This window comes from Dermacentor variabilis, chromosome 3 (assembly GCF_050947875.1).
Source record: "Dermacentor variabilis isolate Ectoservices chromosome 3, ASM5094787v1, whole genome shotgun sequence".
NCBI classification, from domain to species: domain Eukaryota; kingdom Metazoa; phylum Arthropoda; class Arachnida; order Ixodida; family Ixodidae; genus Dermacentor; species Dermacentor variabilis.
The window spans coordinates 133,769,235-133,796,379 of record NC_134570.1 but is presented as its reverse complement, the minus strand read 5'-3'; the positions used below and the strand labels follow the sequence as shown (position 1 = coordinate 133,796,379).

Genomic DNA, 27,145 nt, shown 5'->3' with positions numbered 1-27,145 from the left:
TCAACACCAAAGGGCACCAGCCAGTTCACGGGTCCCCGAATGGGAACGCGCAACAACGCCTTGGGACACAGTTCACGCAGACTTCGCTCGTCCTGTAGAAGACAGAATGCTGTTAATTGTTGTTTACGCATACAGCAAACGGTTGGAAGTGCGCTCCATGCGCTACACACAGTCTGCCAAATTGATTGATGAACTCCGGAATGTTTTCGCAGCTTCTGGGCTCCCCAAAACGCTAGTGACTGATAATGGATGTTAGCAGTGCGTTCAGAGGGGCTGGTTCGTTTATCATTGAAATAAAACAGAAGCAACTCGACGCAGGACGAGCGAGTAAAGAGCACAGGACAGCGCTCTATTCTGTGCTCTTTACTCGTTCGTCCTTTGTCGCGCTGTTTAGGTTATATTCCAATGATAATGGACCATCCTTCGTTTCAGTGGAAGTTCAGAGCATCCTAAAGAAGAATGGTGTGACCCACCTAACAAGCGCACCTTATCCTACAACGAATGGCCAAGCAGAAAGGATGGTTTTTGAAATGAAACAAGCATTAGCCAAAAACAAGGACGGAACATTTGCCTGAAGGCTGGCCCGGTTCTTGCTAAAGAAACACACCACCGTCTCCAAATCAACGGGCAAAATGCCAGCTGCACTTATTTTCGGGCGTAAGCTGGATACAGCACTCACGTGCATTCAGCCCCAAGCAAAAGCGAACAAAACCAATACCACCTGCAACAGGGACACAGTGTCGGCTGCACTCGCTGTCGGACAAGCAGTCTTCTTTTCAAAACTTCGGAGGGAAATCGATCTGGACACAGGGAGCGGTCTTGGAAAAGCTAGGGCACAGGTCATGGCGTATTGGAGGCCCTAACAGGTTCATCATCATCATCATCATCAGCCTGGTTACGCCCACTGCAGGGCAAAGGCCTCTCCCATACTTCTCCAACAACCCCGGTCACGTACTAATTGTGGCCATGCCGTCCCTGCAAGCTTCTTAGTCTCATCCGCCCACCTGACTTTCTGCCGCCCCCTGCTACGCTTCCCTTCCCTTGGGATCCAGTCCGTAACCCTTAATGACCATCGGTTATCTTCCCTCCTCATTACATGTCCTGCCCATGCCCATTTCTTTTTCTTGATTTCAACTAAGATGTCATTAACTCGCGTTTGTTCCCTCACCCAATCTGCTCTTTTCTTATCCCTTAACGTTACACCTATCATTCTTCTTTCCATAGCTCGTTGTGTCGTCCTCAATTTGAGTAGAACCCTTTTCGTAAGCCTCCAGGTTTCTGCCCCGTAGGTGAGTACTGGTAAGACACAGCTATTATATACTTTTCTCTTGAGGGATAACGGCAACCTGCTGTTCATGATTTGGGAATGCCTGCCAAAAGCACTCCAGCCAATTCTTATTCTTATGATTATTTCCGTCTCATGATCCGGATCCGCCGTCACTACCTGCCCTAAGTAGATGTATTCCCTTACGACTTCCAGTGCCTCGCTGCCTATTGTAAATTGCTGTTCTCTCCCGAGACTGTTAAGCATTACTTTAGTTTTCTGCATATTAATTTTTAGACCCACTCTTTTGCTTTGCCTCTCCAGGTCAGTGAGCATGCATTGCAATTGGTCCCCTGAGTTACTAAGCAAGGCAATATCATCAGCGAGTCGCAAGTTACTAAGGTATTCTCCATTAACTTTTATCCCCAATTCTTCCCAATCCAGGTCTCTGAATACCTCCTGTAAACATGCTGTGAATAGCATTGGAGATATCGTATCTCCCTGCCTGACGCCTTTCTTTATTGAGATTTTGTTGCTTGCTTTATGGAGGACTACGGTGGCTGTGGAGCCGCTATAGATATCTTCCAGTATTTTTACATATGGCTCATCTACACCCTGATTCCGTAATGCCTCTATGACTGCTGAGGTTTCGACTGAATCAAACGCTTTCTCGTAATCAATGAAAGCTATATATAAGGGTTGGTTATATTCTGCACATTTCTCTATCACTTGATTGATAGTGTGAATATGGTCTATTGTTGAGTAGCCTTTACGGAATCCTGCCTGGTCCTTTGGTTGACAGAAGTCTAAGGTGTTCCTGATTCTATTTGAAATTACCTTAGTAAATACTTTGTAGGCAACGGACAGTAAGCTGATCGGTCTATAATTTTTCAAGTCTTTGGCGTCCCCTTTCTTATGGATTAGGATTATATTAGCGTTCTTCCAAGAATCCGGTACGCTCGAAGTCATGAGGCATTGCGTATACAGGTTAGTACAACGATATTACGATCACATTAGGCCTGGCGCTTTGAGACCCAACATAGAAGATTGTGTGTTGCGCCACCACGTACCCGAGCACACGAGGGTTGGACCCTCCCGCGTGTAGCCGTGCGCGGCTTAGCCGTGTCCGGGGAAAGGGGGATCCTGGAGGTTGAGCCGATGCCGGGTGTTCGGACCTTTAAGGCCCCCCGGCGGAGGCAACACACCTCTTTGGCCTCTGCTTCACGTAGACGGCACCCCCGGACTGACCCACCCGGGGGAAATCGGCAGTCGCCTTTTCCTGTCTCTCTCTTCCTACAACCTTCGTCTTTCCCTTACTTTCCACCTTTCCTGTCTCCTTCTCTCTTCTATTTACTTCCTTCTTCTTGGTGGCAAGGGTTAACCCTGTGTGGCTATCCAACCTTGGGTACACCATATTTGGTTATAGTGGCGGCGTACGACTGGCGTCGTGCAGACTTGTATGCAAGCTCTGCCGCGTCCCCGCGTTGGGCTCCGTGGTGGGCGGTCGGCGCTGTTGCCGAATTTTTATATATCTTCATGGAAACTGGTTTCCCCAAACTTCCTGATCGCCCTCAGAAGCGAGGGCGCACCGAAGATGTCTTTAAGTTTTTTGGCAATCGTACACAGAACTTTCCCCGCTTTCATGTCATCCACTCCGATAAGCCTGAGAAGACTGTAAGAATGATCTCACCTTTCATTGTCTCGAAATCTCTGACAGAAGTTTTTGGTCCCGGATACAAAGCATCGAAAATGGCTAGCGGTGATCTTCTCCTAGAGCTCCGCGATCAGAAACAATTTGAAAAACTGTCCAAACTTGTATCTTTTGGGGGTGTTCCAGTCACAGTGACCCCACACCGTACCATGAATACTACCCGTGGCGTTGTATCGGATGCTGATCTGCTTGAATTGTCTGAAGCTGAACTTCTAGATGGTTGGAATGATCAGAACGTGATCAATGTTAAGAGAATTAAAATAAGACGTGACGGAAAAGAAATCAATACCATGCACCTAATACTTACATTTGGCTCAAGCAACCTACCAGACACTATCGAGACAGGCTATGTGAAAATCCGAGTGAGACCGTACATTCCGAATCCCCTACGATGCTTTAAGTGCCAGCGATTCGGCCACAGCTCACAGAACTGCCGAGGCCGCCAGACATGTGCAAAATGTAGTTCCCGTGACCATGCCTCTGAAACGTGCGAAAACGCTCCACACTGCGTGAACTGTGATGGCGAGCATGCCGCATACTCGCGGTCATGCCCGTCTTGGAAAAAAGAAAAAGAAATAGTCACTATCAAAGTAAAAGAAAACATATCATTCAAAGAGGCACGCAGGCGGGTTGCATACCTTCCTAAGGCCAGCTTTGCCGAAGTGGCGCGTCAGGGGGCAGCGTCACAACGGCCTCCGGCGGCTGTCCGACCCACAAGCAGTGAGTCGGCAGTCACGCCATCTGCCCCCGCGGCGGTTGCAGCTAGCGCTGCTCCGTCAACCGAGGAGAAGGGACCATCCACCCCGAAGGTGGGTGCAGCCGAGGCTGCCCCAGCCTCCGAGGCCCCTTCCAGCGCTGGCAACGGCCAGCGCAGCCAAATCCCTCTGGGAGCCCCATCGACCTCCGGGCTGGTGGGCGCAGGGGTCTTGCCCTCCAAGGCGGGACTCCCTCTGAAAACTTCCCGCTCTCAAGAGCACGTGTCCGGCGCCTCACAAGAGGCAATGGACACCACACCTATCCTCAAGGCGCACCAGGCGCCTAAGGAGCGTCGAGAATCACTCGAACGCTTCAAAAAGAACAAAACACCAATTACAGGGCCTCGAAAGGGCTCTGTAATCTAAGGCATCTTTCCGTTTCCGTACACACAGCACTAATTTACATTAAATATGGATACACAAATCATACAATGGAACGTCAGAGGTCTCCTTAGAAACCTTGATGATGTACAAGAACTGATCCACCAACACAATCCAAAAGTGCTGTGTTTACAGGAAACACATTTAAAATCTAAACACACAAATTTTCTCCGACAGTACATAACTTTTCGCAAAGATCGCGATGATGCTGTCGCATCATCGGGCGGTGTCGCCATTGTTATCCATAAGAGCATTGCGTGTCAACTTTTACAGCTACGAACGCCTCTCGAAGCAGTGGCGGTTCGAGCTGTTCTCCTAAACAAACTCATCACCATTAGCTCTCCTTATATACCCCCACATTACAAATTAACGAAACATGAATTCCAATCCTTTATAGATCAATTGCCAGAACCTTATGTTGTTCTTGGCGATTTCAATGCGCACAACTCCCTATGGGGCGACTCTCGTATCGATGCGCGAGGTCGTCTCGTTGAACAGCTCCTTTTGTCTTCCGGTGCGTGTCTGCTTAATAAGAAGGCACCCACATATTACTGTCTTGCCAACAAAACCTTTTCTTCAATTGATCTCAGCATAGTTTCTCCTTCTATTTTTCCTGAACTCGCATGGGAAGTTATAAACAATCCTTACGGAAGCGACCACTTCCCCATACTATTAAGAACACCTAAAGAAAACGAATATCCACCACAGGCTCCCAAGTGGAAGATTGATACAGCTGACTGGGAGAAATTCCGAACTCTCAGTAATATTTCATGGGATGAGATGTCCTCGTTAGGAATTGATGCTGCCGTGGAATACTTTACAGCCTTTTTAATAGATGCCGCAACTAAATGTATATTACAAGGAAATGGCTGGGCATGCAAACGGCGTGTCCCGTGGTGGAACGAGGACTGTAGGATCGCTCGTAAGAAACAGAACAAAGCGTGGGGATTGCTACGCGCCTCTCCCACTGCGGAGAATCTGTTTAACTTTAAGAAAGTGAAATCGCAAGGCAGGCGAACACGCCGACAGGCTAGAAGGGAGAGTTGGCAGACGTTTTTATCCGGTATCAACTCGTATACAGATGAGGCCAAAGTCTGGAACCGGTTTAATAGGATAAAAAGGCGCCAAACATATTCACTTCCTTTGGTAAACACACAAGGTGAAACAATAAAAGATCAGGCAGATTCACTTGGGGAACACTTCGAGAGCGTGTCGAGTTCAAACCATTATTCGCAATCATTTTTGAAATACAAACAAATAGAAGAATGTAAGCCCATAATACGAAAATCCAGGCAGAATGAACCTTATAACCGGCCTTTCAATATTGCTGAGTTGAGAGCTGCCTTGACCACATGCAGGGGCTCTGCGCCGGGACCTGATAGGGTCATGTACGAAATGATCAGAAACTTACACGCTGACACCAAACTTACACTACTCACGCTTTTCAACGCTATTTGGGCTGCGGGAAACCTCCCATCCACATGGAAAGAAGCGATTGTGGTCCCTGTTCTTAAGCACGGTAAAGACCCTTCCTTGGCGGCAAGCTACCGTCCGATAGCTCTTACAAATTGTCTTTGTAAGCTTTTTGAAAAAATGGTTAACCGCAGACTAGTACATTTCCTTGAACTCAACAATATCCTCGATCCCTTTCAGTGTGGCTTCAGAGAAGGGCGGTCCACAACCGATCACCTTGTGCGCATTGAGGGAAACATTCGCGACGCCTTTCTACATAAACAATATTTCCTATCCGTATTCCTCGATATGGAGAAGGCGTTCGACACTACGTGGCGCTATGGAATCTTGAGAGACTTGTCGGGAATTGGCATCCGTGGCAATATGCTCGTGCTAATAGAAAGCTATTTGTCCGACCGTACATTCCGCGTGAAAGTCGGCAATGTATTGTCGCGACCTTTTATACAGGAAACTGGTGTACCTCAAGGAGGTGTACTCAGCTGCACTCTCTTCATCGTGAAAATGAACACCCTTCGTGCTTCATTACCGCCAGCCATTTTTTATTCTGTTTACGTAGACGACATACAGATAGGTTTCAAATCCTGCAACCTTACTGTATGTGAGAGGCAAGTTCAACAGGGCTTGAACAAAGTGTCCAAATGGGCAGAAGAAAACGGATTTAAAGTTAACCCCAAAAAAAGTTCTTGTGTGCTTTTCACAAGAAAGAGAGGGCTTACTGCAGAACCCAGTATCGTAATGTATGGCCAGCAAATTCCTGTGAACAAAGAACACAAGTTCTTAGGCATCATACTTGATTCGAAATTAACCTTTATTCCACACATAAAGTACCTCAAGGTCAAATGCTTAAAAACAATGAACTTACTTAAAGTGCTATCCCACACAACATGGGGCAGCGACAGGAAATGTCTAATGAACCTTTACAAGAGCCTCATTCGATCACGGTTGGACTATGGTGCCGTGATCTATCATTCTGCAGCCCCGAGCGCGCTAAAGATGCTAGATCCGGTCCACCATCTAGGAATCCGACTGGCCACTGGAGCTTTCAGAACAAGTCCCATCGAAAGTTTATATGCAGAATCAAATGAGTGGTCACTACATCTGCAGAGAACATACATCAGCCAAACATATTTCCTGAAAGTCCACTCTAACCCTCAACATCCATGTTTCAATACCGTTAACGATATGACATATGCTACACTCTTTCATAATCGTCCCTCCGTAAGACAGCCTTTCTCGCTGCGTGTGAGGGAGCTTAGTGATCAAATGCATGTCCCACTCCTCGAGCTCCGCCTAATGCATCCAGCGAAGCTGCTACCTCCTTGGGAGTGGCAGCTCATACAATGCGATATATCTTTTGTGCAAGTGACAAAGCATGCTCCTGAGATAGAAATCCAAATGCATTTCCGGGAACTCCAGTACAAATATTCCTTCACGGAGTTCTACACAGATGCATCGAAGTCACGCGAGGGGGTGTCCTATGCAGCCGTCGGTCCATCCTTCTCGGAATCCGACGTACTACATCCGGAAACCAGTATCTTTACGGCTGAGGCCTACGCACTCTTGTCGGTTGTAAAGCATATAAAGAAATCAAACCTCCAGAAATCAATTATATATACGGACTCCCTTAGTGTTGTGAAGGCCTTGATGTCATTCTGTAACCACAAAAATCCGGTAATTAACGAACTCTACTCCGTACTGTGTAAAGCATATATATCCAACCAACATGTGATTGTATGCTGGGTGCCTGGGCATAGGGGCATTGAGGGAAACGTACTAGCGGACCAGATGGCCACATCCATTTCATTGCATGCAGTTAGTCCTACTGCATCGGTCCCTGTCACAGACCTGAAGCCTTTCTTAAGAAGAAAACTGCGAAACCACTGGCAACGTATGTGGGACGCAGAAGTAAATAATAAACTGCACGTAATAAAGCCACAGTTAGTTTCTTGGCCCTCCGTAACAAAATCACGGCGAACAGATGTCCTATTCTGTCGCCTCAGAATAGGACACACGTTTGGCACGCATAACTTTCTGCTCACTGGAAATGATCCTCCAACCTGTGGTAGATGCGGGGAGAGGCTGACCGTCCTCCACGTCCTCCTGGAGTGTCGGGCAGCCGAATCTGAAAGAAGGAAACATTTTTCCCTAGCATACCGGCAGCACATCCCCCTACATCCCGTAATGCTACTCGGCCCAGAACCTTTATTTGACACCAACACAGTACTAAATTTCCTGAAAGATGTCGTCCTGCATGTTTTTAGCCCCACATGTTCGTAGCGGGTCCTCTCTTCAGAGGATGCCGCTGCGATATCTCTTTAGTATAGCACATGCCTCTAGGCCCTTGTCTTTCAAGGGCTCTGGCGAGGCAGCAGTGCTCCACGTAATTTTAACATCCTACATATTTTTGATTTTGCATCATTCTTCTACGATGGATTTTAATGTTCATAGTAATCGTCATTAGTCATCGCCATAATTTTATAGCACGTAGATTTTACGCACTTTACAGCGACAATTTTTAGGCCACTTTACAGCCAAGCCACATCTCCATAATACATCGTCAACATCACCACTTGTCATGGCGCTCTTTGGCCAAACCTGGCCCTTGCGCCATTAAACACTACATATCATCATCATCATCATAGAAGATTAAGCGACACAGAATAACGGCTGTATGCTAACTGCGAGCAGCCTTCTTCTCCCATTTATGGTTGGGATACAAGCAGGTAACCCCACGTTGTCGGAGTCTACTCTTTCAGGAATACCAGAATATTCGCAATCAATAGCGACCGCACTAGAGATCGGCACTAACCCTGATGTCACAATTTTGGAAATAGCCGAACACGCCTGGAGAGTCACGATTGCAGCGGCAACGGCGCCCTCCGGATTGCTACGGCGATTCCATGTGAGAAGGGAGGTAAGTGTTCTGTACAAGCGACGCACCACGGCTCCTTGGCTGGACGAGGCACCAGCGCGGAAGAAAGAGGAAACGACTGCACCCCGAGTTTAGTTCCGAGAAACCTCCGCCGCCCCCAACCTCCCGAACTGGAACCCAGAAATTGTGCCTCAAACACATGCGACTCTCCCGTGCGTGTTTTGTAGAATATAAAGTTAGTTTGTTTTCTGCCCCCAACCGATGCACATTCCTTTCAAGAATAGGGCCAGACCGCATACGTACCAGTTCCATCGCTCATTGCGCGTTCTTTGACTTGTTCTCAAGCTTCTTTGTCAATCTCCAAATTTCTGCCCTATATCTTAGCACTGGTATAATGCATTGATTGTACACCTTTCGTTTCAACGATACTGGTAAGCTTCTAGTAAGGATCTGACAATGGTCTGCCGTATGCGCTCCAGCCCATTTTTATTCTTCTGTAAGTTACATTCTCATGATCAGGGTCCCCTCTGATTATTTGACCTTGGTAAACATATTTTGTAACAGACTCTAGAGGCTCATTGTTGATCCTCAACTCTTGTTCCCTTGCCAGGCTATCGAGCGTTATCTTTGCCTTGTGCATATTCATCTCTAACCCCACTCTTACACTTTCTCTTTTAAGGTCCTCAATCATGTGTTGTATCTTGTCCCCAGTGTTGCTGAACAGGACAGTGTCATATGCAAACCAACGGTTGTTGAGATATTCGCCGTTAATTCTCACTTCTAAGCCTTCCCAGTTTAATACCTTGAATACATCTTCCAAGCATGCAGTGAATAGCATTGGAGACATAGAGTCTCCTTGCCTGACCCCTTTCCTTATAGGTATCTTTCTACTTGTAGAGAATTAAGGTAGCTGTGGAATCTCTGTAGACATTTTCTAAGATATTTGCGTGAGCCGCCTGTACTTTACGATATATATATATATATATATATATATATATATATATATATATATATATACAGAGTGTTTCAGTGAAAACTTTCAATATACTTTAAAGGTCGCCTATGGCAGATAGCTCAATTCTACTTTATGAGCCGGTCTACTCGAAGCGGCGGACACTACGCGCACAAAAAATGAAAATACAAACTCACTAATTAACAAGAATTCAGTAATTAACTTTCTAGCTAACTATCTCATGACCCATATTGCAATTTACAAACTGTAGCAGTGCACTTCGCAAGGCGGATCCACTTGGAACGAATTCTCAGGACGACACCAGTTTCGAGATATAAATTCCCGAACTTTGCGGAGAAATGCGTTGGCGTTCCAGTTACTTGTGGGCTTCAGCGCATGAAACGACGTTTTGTGAACAAATGAACTGGAACGCCAATGCATTTCTCCGCAAAGTTCGGGAATTTATATCTCGAAACTAGTGTCATCTTGAACATTCTTTCAAAGTGGATCCGCATTGCGAACTCCATGGCTATAATTTGTAAATTGCGATATGGGCCATACTGTAATTAGTTAAAACTTAATTAGCAAATTTTTATTAATGTGTCGATCTTGTATCTGAACTTGTTGTGCAAGTATTGTCCGCCGGCTCGAGTAGACAGCTAATCAGATAGAATTGTGACACCTGCCACAGGCAACATTTATACAGATTTTTAAACGTGTTCGCTGAAACACCCTGTGAATATATATATATATATATATATATATATATATATATATATATATGGCAAAACTTCGTTAGGTCGATGTCATCAGCACCGCAAGAAATATTCGAATTAAGCGGGTTTTCGCATTAACCGAACTTTAAAAATGCTACCCGGGCAAAAAATTTCGCTACAGGAATGCGCTACCTTTAGTCGGCGATCTTTGGGTTACTTAAAGTAATCAGAGATGCTGGTTTGCCGCGCCCTGTAGTTCGAGGCTCCAAGGGTCATGTTTTATAGTTGGCCAACTACATGCAGCGTTCTAGAATTTCCACCGTGGCACTCTACAAAACTGTGGATAACGTTCAGCGATCCGATAAGTTCCCCGAGAGCGGGTGCTCGGGAGGGCTTGTTAGCGTCGTCGTCGTCGCTGCCGTCGCACATGGTCGCATCAGCAGTAGCTTCCCTCTCCAAGTCTGAGTAGCACGTTCGTTGATCATTTTCAAAGTTCAGATACTCGGCGAAACCGACAGCACCGGATTCGCTATCCTCTGCGCAGAGGACATTGATGCGGTCACAATACTCGGCTCCTTCTTCATGCAGTGCACAAGAACAGCCAGCATCAGCATCGATGGTGATTTCCTTCAAAAAGCCATCGTGTTCAAAACACCGCATGATCAAAGTGGCTTCCATGTGCTTCCATGCGTACAAATAAGACTTATGGCCCCGAGGATGCCGTTGTCGTAGCAAAGGAGCATGTGCTTGAGCTGGTGGCGGCGGTAAATCTTCCTCTTGTGGTGAATGACGCCTTGATCCGTTGGCTGCGAGATCGACGTGGTGTTCAGAGTGAGAAATACTATCCTGATTGCTTTCAGGTATGAGATGGCACCATGCGCCGGGCAATTATCAACAACGAAGAGTAGATTCCTGCCTGTGGCCGCGAACTTGCGGTTAAGCTGCCGAAGGTAATCTTCAAATATTGCGCCTGTGACCCAGGCTTTCTTGTTGTGCCGCTAGATAGGCTTATCCATTGGCAGCAGCCTTGCATGTTTACAGCAGCGAGGCTTCCCACTCTTTTCAACTACGAGTAGCGGCAGCTTGTGTTTACCGCACATGTCCGCGCCGAACAGAACAGGTAATTCTTTCCTTGCCGTGCTTTCGACCCTTGAGCGCGGTGTCCTTCGCTGCGAACGTTTTTGTGGGCAGCATATTGTAAAAAAGGGCTGCCTTGTCAAGGTTGTTTGTACGCATGGTCGGCATCGCACTCGCTAAGCAACGGAGCCAACGCGTGTTTCTTCCAGTCGTCGATGGCGCTATCGTCTGCGCTGCCGCTCTTGCCACAGACGGCTACGAGGGTCAAATTACTGCGCTCTTTAAAATGGCTGAACCATCCATTGCTACACTTGCACTCTTCGTGCTCAAGTTGTAGAGCCAAGTCGTTGGTCTTGTCCCGCAGTATCGTTCTAGTGATGGGAAGGTGGGCTGCATTTGCATTCTGCAGCCAGCGAAGTAAAGCTGATTCCACATCTTGGTACGTGGGATCCCGTACTCACGACCCCTTCGAAGAATGTGTCTTGCTGTAGGCCTCCAGTACCTTCGACTTGTTCTTCAATATTGTGGACAACGTCGAGAGGGGCACGCTGTCTTTCAGCCAACTCGGTCTTGCAACACGTGTTCTTACCCGCTTCTTGGGTCAAGCAGAACTTTTGCTGCAGCGTGAAAGTGTTATACTTTCGCATCTTCGCTCACTAGCGAAGATGCACAGTTCTAGCACAGTTCAGAAAATAAAAAGAACACCACGCTAGCTGCAACACCGCTAACCAACGCACACAAAGAAACGGCGCAGACCGGCGTCGCGTGCGCACACGTTGCCGCAGGCGCGGAGAGAGAATGGGCGAAAGGCAACCAGTAGCAGCGGCAAGGAACACGCGCTGACGCTGTGACTGCTGCGACTGCGAGGACCGTGCGGAGTGGGGGACGACAGCATGCAATCGGTATGTCCGCTGCGTTGCAGTGAAGCACGTCTTTTCCTCTGCAGGCGCGCGTTTCGGCGGTGCGCGAAGCGTATCGTGGAATTATTTTTCTGCTAGGAGTACTAAAGGTCCGGCGCTTCGTCCATAAATAATCGCGATTGCTACGTGGCGTCGCCTCGTGGCTCCGAAGGGCCGTCGTTTCGTCGTGTTTGCGGTCAAATGGGGATCAGGAATTGCCGCATAGCACCATAAATCTTCGAATTAACCGGGTTGGCCTAGGGCGCCGGTTCGTATTATCAGGTCAAATTTACATTTGGAGATACGGGACCGCAGAAGACCTTTGAATTATACGGGATTTCGAATGACCCGAGTTCGTAATAACTAGGTTTTACTGGATTTGGTCACTGGCTTTATCTGCCTCCCACCGCTATAAAATGGCCACAAGTGTCTTCCCGTGCCAGGATCCTGGCCCTACATAGCGGGAATGTCTTCTTCAATTAGTTTGCTGCATCTTTGCTCGGACGCCTTTGAGAAGACCAGTGGGCGCATTGTGACAGTCGGCATGCTTGAGGATCGAGTGGGTAGCGCTTCCACCAATTCGCCTTTGGGCAAGAATTGACGCCTATTCTTTCAAATCCTCTGGTCTCTCGTCCCTATCTCAGTGCAAGTTACAGAATCTATTGAAAAAATAATGAAAATGTTGGGTTAGTTGATATGCGCGATACGCTGAAACCCAGTTATCTAGATCAGCTATTTGACTCGAGGGCCGAATCGAGAACGATGCCGTTCAATTCTCTTTACAAAATGTTCGCACTCCTAGCTATGTGCTGTTTTTACAAATACCTCTGCCATTTGCTCACATCGGGCGTGAGCGTGCCTGGAAGTTTAAAATAAAATGCTTCACCAGCCGGCTTCGTCCACCTTCGCCTAAATGTAGCCTGCAGTAACCTTTGTTTTGAATGTTGCTTACTGAACGCGATTCCTTGTGGAGCACGCATAATGAGTCCGAGGAAAGCACCTGTAATGTAATGCCAGCCTGCCAACTTTATAACCCAGGAAGGATGGGAGCTCCGTGACAAAGGTGCAAGGCGGGACAGCCGCTTCTTTTTCTTAGAGAATATCGCTGGGTCGTGGCTTTCTCCAGGTCTTGAAAGGAGGGCGTTTCTTGTAGTGAGGACATTTTTTATCCTTGTATTCTCGAACCCATACATGTTAAAGATGGCGTCTCAACTCAGAAGTTTCGTAGAAATTGGTAGTTTTTGTTATAAGTTGCATGTTTGTTAAGCTGATAAGTTTGTTATAAGTTGTAGTGCGCTACAATGTTTATTTTATTTTTTTTCTTGCATTCTGTGCCTGTTTGTGGCGTTGCTTCCGTGTAGTGTACCTGTGCTGGCCAATGCAGAGCATATCTACATAAAAGATGATCATGTTACGTGTCCTTCCTATTCATGCCCGCGATAGAGTAGTAGCCTGGAAATGCAGCTCTTTGGAATCTGCACCCGCTCCTCCATACCTAGCTGCATATGAAATATATAACTTCATAGGGCCGTTGATATAGGCCATATCCTTAACAATACTGAGCGTAATTGACAATGAGTGAAGGAACAAGTGGAGACAAAATTTCTTCCTGGTTTTCCCCTTTAAATATTGTGAATTGTGCTAGTGTTAAGGATACGCCACGGAATACGAACTTGCCCAAACTGCCACGCCAGTAATCTCGCGTTAATTGTACATATCTAAGTGTTGACGAAAAAAAAGTATGTTCCACTATCACGTACCCGAGCACACGAGGCTTGGACCCTCCCGCGTGTAGCCGTGCGCGGCTTAGCCGTGTCCGGGGAAAGGGGGATCCTGGAGGTTGAGCCGATGCCGGGTGTTTGGACCTTTAAGGCCCCCCGGCGGAGGCAACACGCCTCTTTGGCCTCTGCTTCACATAGACGGCACCTCCAGACTGACCCACCTGGAGGACATCGGCAGTCGCCTCTTCCTATCTCTTCCTCTCGAATCTTCGTCTTGATCTCCTACTTTTACATCTTTCCTGTCTTCTCTTCACTTCTAATTACTTCCGTATTTCCTGGCGGCAAGGGTTAACCGTGTGTAATATATCCTGCCTTGGGTATATATATTAGGTTATAGCGGCGATGCACGGCTGGCGTCTGCAGCTTCTCTTCTAACCTTGTAGCGTCCCCTTGTTGGGCTCGGTGGTGGGTGGCCACCATCGCCGCCGAATTTTCCAGTGTTTACATGGCAAACACTTTTCCCCCCCTCCAAGATCGCCCTCCAAAACGAGGGCGCACCGAAGCAACTTTTCAGTCCCTATTAAAACCAAACTATGACACCTTCCCAAAGTTCCATGTCCTTCACAGTGAAGGCGACACAACTATTAGAAAACTATCACCTTTCATAGTATCCAAATGCCTATCAAACGCGATCGGATCAGGCTACAAAGCATCAAAGATGGCAAGTGGAGACCTCCTCCTCGAACTGACAAAGAAAGAACAAGTCGAAAAAATCAGTGAACTCAATAGCATCGGTGACACTAATGTCACAATTTCCCCACATCGCTCGCTCAACACCAGCAGAGGAGTAATATCAGAAGAAGATTTCATGAACCTCAGTGACGAAGAGCTCCTTGAGGGATTCCAGGAGCAACATGTAATCAAGGTACAAAGGATAACACTTCGACGAAACGACCAACAGATCCCCACAAAACACGTAATACTTACATTTGGCTCCAGTACTGTGCCAAGTTCACTCGACGCAGGGTACCTGAAAATCAACGTCCGACCATACATACCGAACCCGAGGCGGTGCTTCAAGTGCCAAAGGTTCGGACATGCATCACAATCATGCAGAGGAAAGGAGACATGTGCAAAGTGTAGCGCCAACGACCATCCATCTGACAACTGCAATGCTCCCGCACAATGTGTCAATTGCAAGGGCGACCATCCAGCTTACTCGCGGAGCTGCCCTTGCTGGAAAAGAGAAAAAGAAATAATTGCAATAACTGTAAAGGAAAAGATTTCATTTTATGAAGCGAGGAAAAGGTTAGCGCACTTACCTCAAGTAAGCTATGCTAGTGTGACGCGGCAGGGGGCAGCGCCACACCGGTCTCAGGAATCTACAGGGTCCACTTCCGGTACCCCTGTAGAAACCCCAACCGCCCCCGTGGTGGCTGCAGCCAGTACTGCTCCACCAGCAACGAATACGGGCCCGCAGACAACAGTGCCGCAGGGTCCGAAGTTGAAGCGTACCCCACGGCCCGAGACGCGCGTCTCGGCGCCTGGCTCTCGATCGTCCAGTGCCTCGGAAAAGGCGATGGACGTCGATCCAAAAATCCCGGCGTCATTGACGCCAAAAGACCCGCCAAAAGACCCGCGCTCCTTGGAGCGCACACAGAAGGAGAAACATATTTTAACTTCTGTGAGAAAGGGAAAGGTAACCTGAGTGGTTACCGCCCTTCATAAGAGTAACCAGGTTTTAAATAGATGCCACCTACAATTTGTAAGCTCACACACATAAGTATTTTTTTTCCCGATTCCAATAAGATGGCTTTTATCATTCATTGGAACTTGCAGAGGCCTAATTCACAATCTAGGTGACATCAAAGATATCATAAATAAGTTATCACCAGTGGCATTCTGCCTTCAAGAAGCGTATTTAGGACCAAAGCATACAAATTTCCTTAAAGGCTTTACAGTTATAAGAAAGGACCGCGAACACTCCAGTCGGCTATCAGGAGGTGTCGCTATTGTCGTTCAAGGCAGCATCCCTACACGGAACGTTTCATTAAATACTCCGCACGAGGCAGTAGCTGTCACCGTTTTGTCATTTAAGACTGTAACCATCTGTTCATTATACATTCCTCCCCATAGCCATTTCACAACTCGAGATTCGGAAGATTTAATTGACCAGCTGCCGGAGCCTTTTGTTTTAGTTGGTGATTTTAATGCTCACTGCACTCTTTGGGGTAGCGATAAGAATGACCAAAGAGGACAACTTATCGAAGATTTTATTTTGACTAATAACATCTGTCTTTTAAATTCAGGTGCGCCAACTCATTTTTCACCCAGTTCACGTACATTTAGCTGCATTGATTTAGCATTCTGCTCTCCCGACATTTTTACCGATTTTAAATGGGATGTACTGAAGAAATCATATGGCAGTGATCATCTACCTGCTATAATCAACCTCACATCAACACTACCCATTATATCTCACAAACCGCGCCGTTGGAAACTACAAATGGCAGACTGGTCTGTTTTCACAGAAAGTGCCAGGCTGGAGGAGCTTACTTTAACAGATTTAAGCATTGACGAAATTAATGAACAATTTACTAACTGTATTATTTCTGCAGCCGAAAAAGCCATTCCGCAATCTTCTGGCGTTGTTCCGAAAAAGCTTAATCCTTGGTGGACACATGAATGCACCATAGCAAAAAAGCAGCAAAATAAGGCCTGGGGAATCTTACGCAGGTACCCAACACATAACAACCTTCTAAATTTTAAACAAGCCAAAGCGAAAGCTCGATATATCCCGAGACAGGCAGAAAAATGTTCTTGGCAAAAATATGTATCTACAATTAATAGCACCGTTACATCCAAAAGGATGTGGGACCGGGTCAGAAAGTTTAAGGGGGACTACTCACCATACACGATACCCATACTTACACCTTCAGGCACTCAGACAACACTACAAGAACAAGCGAATATACTTGGGGAACATTTCTATAACATCTCTAGCTCGGCTAATTATTCAAACAGGTTCTTAAAATACAAACTGTCGGCAGAAAAAGAGAAGCTACCAACTGCGTGTATGTCAAGGGACGAAAACAGCGCTCCATTTACGCTACAAGAGCTTAACAGGGTTCTCTCTGCTGGCAAGAAAACTGCAGTAGGTCCTGACCGGATTCATTATTCCATGCTTGCACACCTGTCCCCAGCATCCGTAAATGCTCTCCTTAATTTTTTAACAGAGTATTTGAATCGGGAAGCATGCCAACAAGTTGGAAAAACGCAATAGTTGTGCCTTTTTTAAAAACAGGTAAATCCCCCACATCCCCAAGCAGCTTTCGACCCATTGCCCTCACAAGCTGTTTGGCGAAATCATACGAAAGTGTCGTAAATGCGAGATTAACTTTCACGCTTGATACACGTAACTCCATCGATTTTCACCAGTGCGGCTATAAAAAAGGGTGTTCAACGACAGACCACCTCGCCCGACTTGAACACGAAATACGTGAAGCATTTCTACAAAAACAGCACTGCCTGGCAGTGTTCTTCGACCTTGAAAAAGCGTACGACACCACGTGGAGATTTGGTATCTTACGTGATCTCGCCGCGTTAGGAATCCGTGGCAAAATGCTAAACTGTCTCGCTGATTTTATGTCCAACAGAACTTTCCAAATCCGTCTAGGCACTGTGCTCTCGCGCACATTTATCCAAGAAAACGGCGTGCCACAAGGTTGCGTACTGAGCACAACACTCTTTATAGTAAAAATGAACTCTGTCAACAAAGTTATTCCCACCTCCGTTATGCACTCCATATATGTCGATGATCTGCAAATAGCATGCCGCGCCTCAAACTTACGAACATGTGAAAGACAGCTCCAGATAACAATAAATAAACTAATGGAATGGGCTGAGCAAAATGGCTTCCGCTTCTCTACTCAGAAAACTGTTACAGTGCTTTTTTCGCAAAAACGAGGGTTGTACTTAGACCCGGATGTAAAATTGAATGATGTCGCGCTGCCGGTAAAACAAGAATATAAATTCTTGGGAGTAATCTTTGACAAAAAACTAAACTTCCTATCCCACATTAAAACACTAAAGATTAAGGCTAATAAAGCATTGAATATCCTGAAAGTTTTATCTCATAAGCACTGGGGTTCCGACCGAACGTGTCTTTTACGTATTTACCGCTCTCTTGTTCGCAGCCTTTTAGACTACGGCTCTATTGTTTACGGCTCAGCCAGACAGTCCTACATCCAACGACTTGATCCAGTACATAACCTTGGATTGCGACTGGCAAGTGGTGCCTACAAAACTTCACCTATTCAAAGTTTATATGTTGAGTGTAATGAACCCTCCTTACACCAGCGCAGAGCATTACTCACTTTTTCCTACGTACTAAGAATTCAGTCGTCACCACAACACATATGCTACAACATCCTCACACAATGCAACTCACGCCTACACTATACAAATAAACCGAACATGATCAAACCGCTTGTCCTGCGATATGAGGAATACGTCCGGGATTATGACATTCCTTGCGAAGTCCTCGAGGTTGCCAGAAAGCCACAGCGTTTGCCCCCATGGTACGATTTTGAACCGTTATGTGACTGGACATTGACACATTTAAAGAAGAAAGACACCCCACGCGAACACATTACACAAGAATTCCGTGAACTTCAGGACAAATATCAAAATGACGTGCAATATTACACTGATGGCTCCAAAACGAAAGAACACGTGGGTGTGGGGGTCATAACGGAAAATTGGGAAAAAAGTATCCGATTGCCACAACACGCCTCTGTTTTCACGGCCGAAGTTTTCGCTATATGGGTTGTTGTGAAAAAAATTATCGCTGATAAACACAAAAATGCAGTCATATACACAGATTCTTTAAGCACACTGAAGGCACTACATCTGAAATCTGAGTGTGAACCCCTGATTGGAGACATTTTAAACATGGTGGCTTTTAACGAATACGGGAGGACAATTCGTTTCTGCTGGGTCCCAAGCCATGTTGGGATACCGGGTAACGAAGCAGCTGATACATATGCATTGATGGCAGCACACAAAGACATTACAAACACAACACTCCCATATAAAGATAGCATCCGCGCAATTAGAAAAGCCTTAACGGTAAAATGGCAACGCGAATGGGACCGCTGTTCCGACAACAAGCTACATCTCACGAAACCCATAGTTGGGGAGTGGAAGTCATGCTATCATCAGGAGCGGTTCATCGAAGTAGTTTTATGCCGACTACGCATTGGACACACACACATCACACACAATTACTTACTTAGGAAAGAAGACACACCAACATGCGAGAAATGTCAACAGCCACTAACAGTTATACACATATTACTCACATGTACGCAGATTGAAACACACAGACGAGCACTTTTGCACAAATTATATCAACTACACATACCTTTACACCCTGCTCTAATTTTAGGCGATGATCCACTAGTCCCATTAGGTGACGTGCGTAAATTTTTAGACGACACTGGATTTTTACGTAAAATATAGATTATTAACATAGTCTTTCACTTTATAAACTGTTTTTTAGAACACCTCGTGTTTGGCGCAGCATAGCCTTAGCCGCTTTTGCGCCATTAAACCCACATTTAACTAACTAACTATGTTCCACTATCTTTTCAGAAGTATCGATGCACTCCCCTTACCGTTGTAAAGGACAGGGCCCTTACGTGGCCTGACGGAGTTGTGTTCTACAAATACGAGGCTGATATTGAAGATGAGGATGAGGCTTTCGGTAAGTGACAGCATCGCACATGTCTTCCCGTATATGTAGCTGCTGGAAGGGACGCGTGGTCTGATAGAAAGCCTTTGCTGCGGTCTGTGAAACCTTTTCTATAAGTTCAGATGGGCTAGCCGTACAGCAGGCGAAGCTGCATAGCTAGTTTTCATTCGTTGGATGATCTTTGCGACACAGCTAGGCTGTGCGAACCTCGCAGCGGTTTCACTGCAACACTAGCTTCTGCATCGGAGGACAGTCGGAGAAGTCAACCAGGACTGAGCCTGGTTGACTTTGCACAGCGGTAAGGGGAAGAAAATAGAAAGATAAGAGAAAGTCCAGCGTTGATGCACACTTGGGTCGGCGACGCAATAAAGAAAACGAAACTATACTGCATGCTAGAGTGGAGGCCTGGTGGAGTTGGTGATTCACGAGTCTCTCCGTATAGCGCACACGAGGACGAGACAGAAAGAAAGAATGGCAGTGGTTTGGTGCACGTCCATGGCTTTCTGTTGCCCCGTGGTCGAAAAAGAATGGAAAAAGAAAGTAGGGGCAAACCCGCACCACCGTTAAGGTATAACGGGTATAAAACCGAATAGAAAATAAATGAAGAGGGGCCGGCAAGGCAGCCCAAATCAGTTTTGGAGAGAAAAAGCCAATAGATAAAAGAAACGAGGCGGAGGCAAGCTTAGAATGAGGCCAAGTAGTGGAATAAACAAAGACACGGAGAGAAAAGAGGGGAGCAGTAAAGTAAAACTGCCTCCAAGGGTCTGCAAGCTGCGCACGCTCCCAAACCCACCCCGTCCTCAGGGCAACCCAACAATGCCCACGCAGTGACGCGCAGGTGGTTTATTGTAGATAAGAACCAAAATGTGTGCGTCGTGGTCATGGCCTTGGCGCGTGGGCTTGTCACGTCGAGGCGACTTGAATGGTCCGGAGAGAGGTCATCTCGACGGAGACGCAACGGTTTGCTGGCTGGATAGCTGCACAATAGTTATAAGAAGAGACAAATGGGGAGGGGAAAATGGGAAAGATGAAAAGGAGAAAAATGGGAATGGAGCATGCAGTTAGGACCATCCGACACGGGGAATCCCCGCCATAGTTGGCTTATGCAGTGTGGATGGCCACGAACAGTCATGCGAAAGCAATATGAAATGGTGAACCGAGAGGCATCAGGAGGAGGGAATTAGTAGGCATCGGGAAGTAAAGGAGGGACAGGAACCGAAGAAGAAGGAACGGAGAGGGTTACAAGACGGATTAGTTGCAGGAGCAGGGCGCGGGATCGTGCGGTTTTGATGAGTGCGGGGTACATGTCGGAAGAAAGGGCAGCGATGTTATGAAGTCGGCGCAACCGCGAAGCAACAAGTGCAGTGCGCGGGCATGAGGTCCAGTAATGAATGTCATCTACATGAGAGGTACCACACGCGCACCGATCAGAGGCAATAAGGCGGAAACGATGAAGGTAGTATGGAAAGTGGCCGTGGCCGGTGAAGAAATGCGTGAAGAGACGAGGCGGAGGGAACCAAGAGGGAATGGCATAGACACTCCCGACCCATCTTTAAAGGCTGGTACCCTTTCCCTCGCGCTGCCAGTACAAGTGCCATTGCTGTAATGCAGCGGCAAAGAGTGTCTTTTTGACCGACCGGACTGAGGTGGGGCAGGAACGAAGTAAACCACTGCGTAGCGCCGATGACGCGGCCGCGTCTGCGAGTTCGTTACCCACTAGGCCTCGGTGGCCAGGGACGTGAAATAGGTGGACGGTGCGACCCACGAGTTCGAGCTGGCGGAGCACTTGCTGAAATTTCCAGACGCGTTCATCCGTATGATGAAGGCTGGAAATCGCCCTCAAAAGAGACAAGCAGTCAGTGTATATGTGGATCATGCGAGCGCCACGCACGTTCATTATAAACAGGAGGGCCTCTTCAAAAGCAATGGCCTCAGCGCTATATGCGCTAGTGGCATTCTGAATCTTGTACTTGCGCACCGCAAGAAGGCGGCCGCGCGGGTCGAACACCACGTACGCCGCGCCTGCCGCAACGGTCGTGAAGGCGCCGTCCGTGTAGACGTGATAAGCCGGCAAGGAAGAGAGTAGGGCTGCCTGGGAGGGTGTCAGACGAGTGAACGAAAAGCGACAGGCCGTGCGCGGGTGATGCGACCAGTCGTCGAATGGACGCGCTATGCAGGTCGGGTGGAACGTGACCTGGCCATAGTGCGTGATTTGGCGGAGAGTGAGGACGGAAAACTCCGCCCCCAACCTGTCCAACTCCACATTCAAAGGTGGACAGTTGGCCAGGATATGCAGGGCCGTGGTGCGCGTAGTATGGTATGCACCGGTCAGGGCCACGAGAAGAGAGCGCTGGACCGACAAAACTCGGGTGGTTAGGAATGATGATGGAAAAGCCGGCCACCACACCGGAGACGCGTAAGCAATCGCAGGAAGCAGAACCTGTTTATATAGACGGCGTATAAGCACGGGACGCAACGAAAAATGCACGCGTAAAAATTTAAGAGATCGCGCAACCAATACCTCGGCCTTGGTCTTTAGAAAATCAACATGGGCGTGGAAATTAATGTTGTCGTCAAAGACCACGCCAAGAATTTTAATGTGGTCTTTGGTTTTTAGATAAGTGCCGTCCAACTTAATGGAAGGACGCCGCTTAGAGGTGCCAATGTGCCCATTGTTGAAAAAGACGAAATATGACTTTTTGTGACTAATTTTGACCTTGTTTTGCCTAGCCCAATTGCAAACCAAGGTGAGCACAGATTCTGCAAGAGCCTGCAACTGCAAGCGCGACTGACCGGAAACGAGTATAATGGTATCATCGGCATAAGCCTGGATGTGTACCCACTGTGGAAGTGGAAGGTCTAATAAGGAGTATATGACTAAATTCCACAGTAAGGGGCTAATTGGTGAGCCCTGAGGACTTCCAATAGACGGACGCGCCGACGCGTCTCCCGCGTTTGCCCGGAAAACTACTTGGCGGTCCGTCAGAAAGGATTTCAGGAGGAGGTAAAGATTGGCTGGGCAGCGGTGGTGGCGCAGAAAAAACAACACCGAATCATGCCACACGCTGTCAAACGCGCCTGTGAAATCTAAGGAGATCAACACAGCTGGGATCTTATCAGCCTTCAACGCACTGAGGCGACGGCGTAGGGCATACAGAGCCAGAGGGGCGCTCCGCGCATGTGTAAAACCGAATTGTTGAGCATGAAGGAGGTTGTGTGCGTGGAGAAAATAATAGAGGCGAGAATTTAGCAACCGTTCCAATATCTTGCCGAATATAGAGTTCATTACTATTGGCCGATAAGCAGAAGGGGAAGTGGCCCAAACGGAGAGAGGCATTGAAGATGTCAAAGAAGAAATGCGGATGTAGCCGGTATAGGGTGCGGATGAACATGGCAGAAAGCCCGTCTAGCCCCGGCGCCGACTGCGGATTGCCCCGATAAACCGCTCGTTCAATCTCGGCCTCAATAAAGGGATAGTCATCCGGCACCGCAGGATACGGGCTCTGTACCACAGTCCGGATGCGACTATGATAGTCGCTGTCAACGGAGGGGTCATCCAAAGCGACATGCGTCCGTAATAGGAGGGCCGCCGAGTCTAAGACGGACGTGGTGAAAGTACCGTCCAAGCCCTGTAGCGGAGGAAGAGAGATGAGAGGTGGAGTTTTGTCAAAAGCGGTCCGGAAAGGCACACCAAAGAGCGCCCGTGCCGTAAGATCTTGGCATGCCGCCCGATCAGCCGCAGCCTTCGATTGCCGGAGATTACGCTTATAGACAGCGTAGGCGGCAGCATATTTGGCACGAAAGGTCGCACGCATGGCAGGGTCACGCGCGCGCTGAAAACGGCGTCTCATCGCGCGCACCCTGGCACGCTCCTCCTGCAATAGAGGCGACCACCAAGGCTTTGCCCCGCCGCTGCGCGGACGAACCCTTCGCATGTAGCGTCTACAGAGGGTGTTGTAAGTGGTGTAGAACCCCTCCAACACGATGTCGAGCATAGTGGATGTGGAATATTGGCAATTGGAGACGCCGCGGAACCAGGTGTGGTCCCGCAGACATTCTAAGACCTGGCCGCGTGCGAAGTTGGTAAGACGACGGACCGGTGTCGTCGTGGCCGCAAAAAGAGTGAAGGCAATATAGCGGTGGTCGGACAGCGTCTCCTCCTCGCATACCGACCAGCTATAGCCCTGCTCTGTCAAGGAGAATGAAGCTAACGAGACATCGATCCATGACCGAGCGTAAGGGGCTTCAAAGGTGGGGAGAGAGTCACAATGGTTTAAAATTTGCAAAGCGTTTCCGCACGCGAACTGCATAAGTTGAGCGCCGCGCACATCGCACGCCTCGGGACCCCACAGCGCGTGTTTCGCGTTAAAATCGCTGCCCAGAATAAAGCTATGTGTGATATGTGGGGAAACGACCTGGCGCAGCTCATCCAGAACGGGGTCCAACGGGCGATGAGGTGGCGCATAGACCGCGACGACAATGAAAGCCTTCCCAGCACGTTCGCAGCAGATCGCAACGACTAACTGGGAGCAGTGTACAGGAAAGATGTCAAAGTCAGGTGCCCGCGCCAGCAAGACGACACGCGGCCGTTCTGAAGCGTGATATTAAACGATGGGCCGGGGCAGATTTGGCATGCGGTTGTCGCGCATGTGCGGGGCGGACACTAGCGCAAAACTGAAGTCCCCCACGATCATGCGCTCCACAAGCAGCTTGGTGGCATCGCGCGTACCGGCAAGATTAGCCTGGAGAAACTTGATAGGTGTGTCGCTATCCATGGCGGGTGAGCACTGGGGCGAAATCAAGATGATTACGCGCACTCAACAGGAGCCAGGAAGAGCGCCAGCGATGGCACCAAAACCACGGGCACGAAGCCAAGGCCGTCAATAGTCGCGACCCACCGAACAAGGGTAGGACCCACAGCCAAGAGGGAGTGGCCCAAAACCGACGAAGCGGACAATGCCGCCCTGATCCTGCAACCATCCGACAGAGAATGCTGCCGAAAAGGTGACGATGTGGGAGAAAGAAGGGTGCAGAACAATAGAGACAGGAACATAAACGAAATGGGGACGCGAAAACGTGGAGTAAAACGCAGGATACAGGTTCAAGTGGAGGGACGAAAGGAAGACGATGAAACGGGGAGGCAATATCAGAGTGACGAAGGCACGGCGGCTCCGCCCCTGCCGGCGACGTACGCTGTCTCCCGCGCACGCAAAAGCCGCCGACTTCCGCGGACAAGGCGGAGCCGCCGCGCTGCAACAGACGGGCCATCAGATAGAAGCTAGCCATAATCGGTTCGCAACTGCAGGTGGGCTACGCGAGCCACCAAAAGAGGGCACCCCCTATCGCCCGTCGGGTGCGAGCTCGGCCGCCCCGCCCGACGGCACTCGCTGCAGCACACCGACGCGTCACCCACGCGCACGGCGCACTGCTCGCCGAGATGTTGGCCGGCGCATCGGGTGCAAACCGCGCGCTCCGGTTGGTCACGCAGAGGACACGCACGTCGGGGATGGCCGTACGAGGCACAGAACGTGCACGTGGGGACGTGCAGGTCCTCCACCACGGTGGCAGACGTCAATCCCACTGTTACGCGGCCGCGGCTCGTGAGCGCCCGGAACGCCGCGGGGTTTACCGCAAGCACATGAGTGAAGTTGCCTGACCGCTCCCGAAAAGAAACTCGCACTTCAGAAGTCGAAGGGTCGAGTTTCACATCGGGATTGCGCGCGTTGACCTGCGCCACGATGTTGCACGCCGGGACATCAGGATCAACGCCTGTGATCTTCACCTGAGGTTTACGCCGTGCACGTGCCATATTTTGTAGTTCGTCCTCACTGTACGGGCTGGTTACTCTCGCGCGACCTTTTCTGGTATTATTGTTGCATCAAGGCTCCCGCCAAGTACGGCGGCCCAGTGCGCGTGAAGTAATTACTGGCGCAGTGCGCTATATGCAAGCAAAATATTGTCACGTAGGCGACGGTGAGCTGGCTGGCACGCCCGGCAGACAGAAAGGAACACTACGTTGGCAACAAACTTAGAGAGTTTATTCGACGAAATTGTGCCCAAAAGCAAGCGAATGAACAACTCGGTGATGGAAAAAATAGCAAGCACGCGTACAGCGTTCGTCGGACTCGGCCAGCGCAGTAGTGGTGGTGGTGGTATAAACTTTATTTAATGAAGGCCAAAAAAGAAAAGAAAATTAAGATGCCGCCGTTCCGTGGGTTTCCTTCAGGCTGCCGGTCGTGGCCACCAGATCATGCCTGGCGGCGACTTCCGCTGCCCAGATCGTTAGCCGTAGCTGGACATCCGGCTCCGATCTGGACAAAGCAGCCTCCCACAGCTGCGGACTAGATACATGCCAAGAGGCAGGGGGAGAGTGTTTCGGGCATGAATAGAGAATATGAGCATAGTCTGCTCGTGGGTGTCTGCAGAACGCGCATTCGGGTGAGAAGGCCCCGGGGTGAATAAGGGCAAGTCGGGTAGGAGAGAGGAAAGTGTGGGCCTGCAAATGGCGCCACGTGCTCTGTTGAAGCTTAGAGAGGGATTTATGAGGGGGAGGGAGGGCTAGTCGAGAGTTGCGGTAATGAAGGGTAATGTCATGGAAGGTGAGGAGGGAGTCACGCGTGTCCATCCCGGAGTGGAGGGGGCCAGCTCGGTTTGTCATCTCGCGAGCGATGGAATTTGCCGCCTCGTTGCCAGGGTGCCCCGCGTGAGCCGGAACCCAGATGAGTTGGATACGACGAGAAGGGGGAGGGGAGTGCTCAAGGATGCTGAGCGCAGAGGAGGAGATGCGACCCTTCGCAAAGTTGTGGACTGCAGCTTTGGAGTCGCTGAATATGAAACGGGCCGGGGTAGTGGCAATGGCGAGCGCAATAGCTGCTTCCTCGGCGGCAGTGGAGGTGGGGGCAGGTATAGTGGCAACGGTCAGGGGAGCAAGTGTATGGGAAGTGGCTGCAAGGGCGTAGGCAGGGTGGGCATTGTATGGCGCCGCATCGACATACACCGCATTAGACTGTGAGCCATACTGGCGCCAGAGGGTGGAGGCGCGGGCAGAGCGGCGGGCGGCGTGATGTTCAGGGTGCATGTTCCTCGGAAGAGGGTTCACAGTGAGCATGGAAGATACAGAGGAGGGTAAGGGGTGGGTTACACAGGCAGGGGACACAGGGGTCAAGCGGAGGGAAGAGAGAAGGGCTCTACCAGAGGGGGTGCGAGAAAGGCGGTCGAGTTGTGCCGTGCGATGGGCCTCCACAAGCTCTGAAAGAGTATTGTGGACGCCCATAGCCAGCAGACGAGAAGTGGGGGTGTAGGTGGGGAGCGCAAGGGCTGACTTGTAAGCTTCGCGGATGAGACAGCTCACCTTGTTTTCCTCGGTGCGAGAGATAAAGAGATAGAGGAGGGAGTAGACAAAGCGGCTAAGAACGAAGGCCTGGATAAGACGGCGGAGGTCGTGCTCACGCATGCCGTGGTGCCGGTTAGCGACACGTCGAATAAGTCGGACGGTCTGGTGGACAGTGGTAGTTAGGCGGGAAAGGACGGCAGTGTGTTTGCCATTGGATTGGAGAAGGAGACCCAGTA

General features: G+C 49.0%; 1 protein-coding gene across 1 annotated transcript in view; it reads left to right on the top strand.

Moving 5' to 3' along the window:
- Window positions 1-27,145, top strand: part of LOC142574195 (hatching enzyme 1.2-like) — a 57,015-nt gene that overhangs the window by 12,609 nt on the left and 17,261 nt on the right. The window contains exon 3 of the mRNA XM_075683343.1: window positions 19,477-19,588. Within this exon, the coding sequence (XP_075539458.1) occupies window positions 19,477-19,588 (112 nt within the window). The remainder of the gene's footprint in view (window positions 1-19,476; window positions 19,589-27,145) is intronic.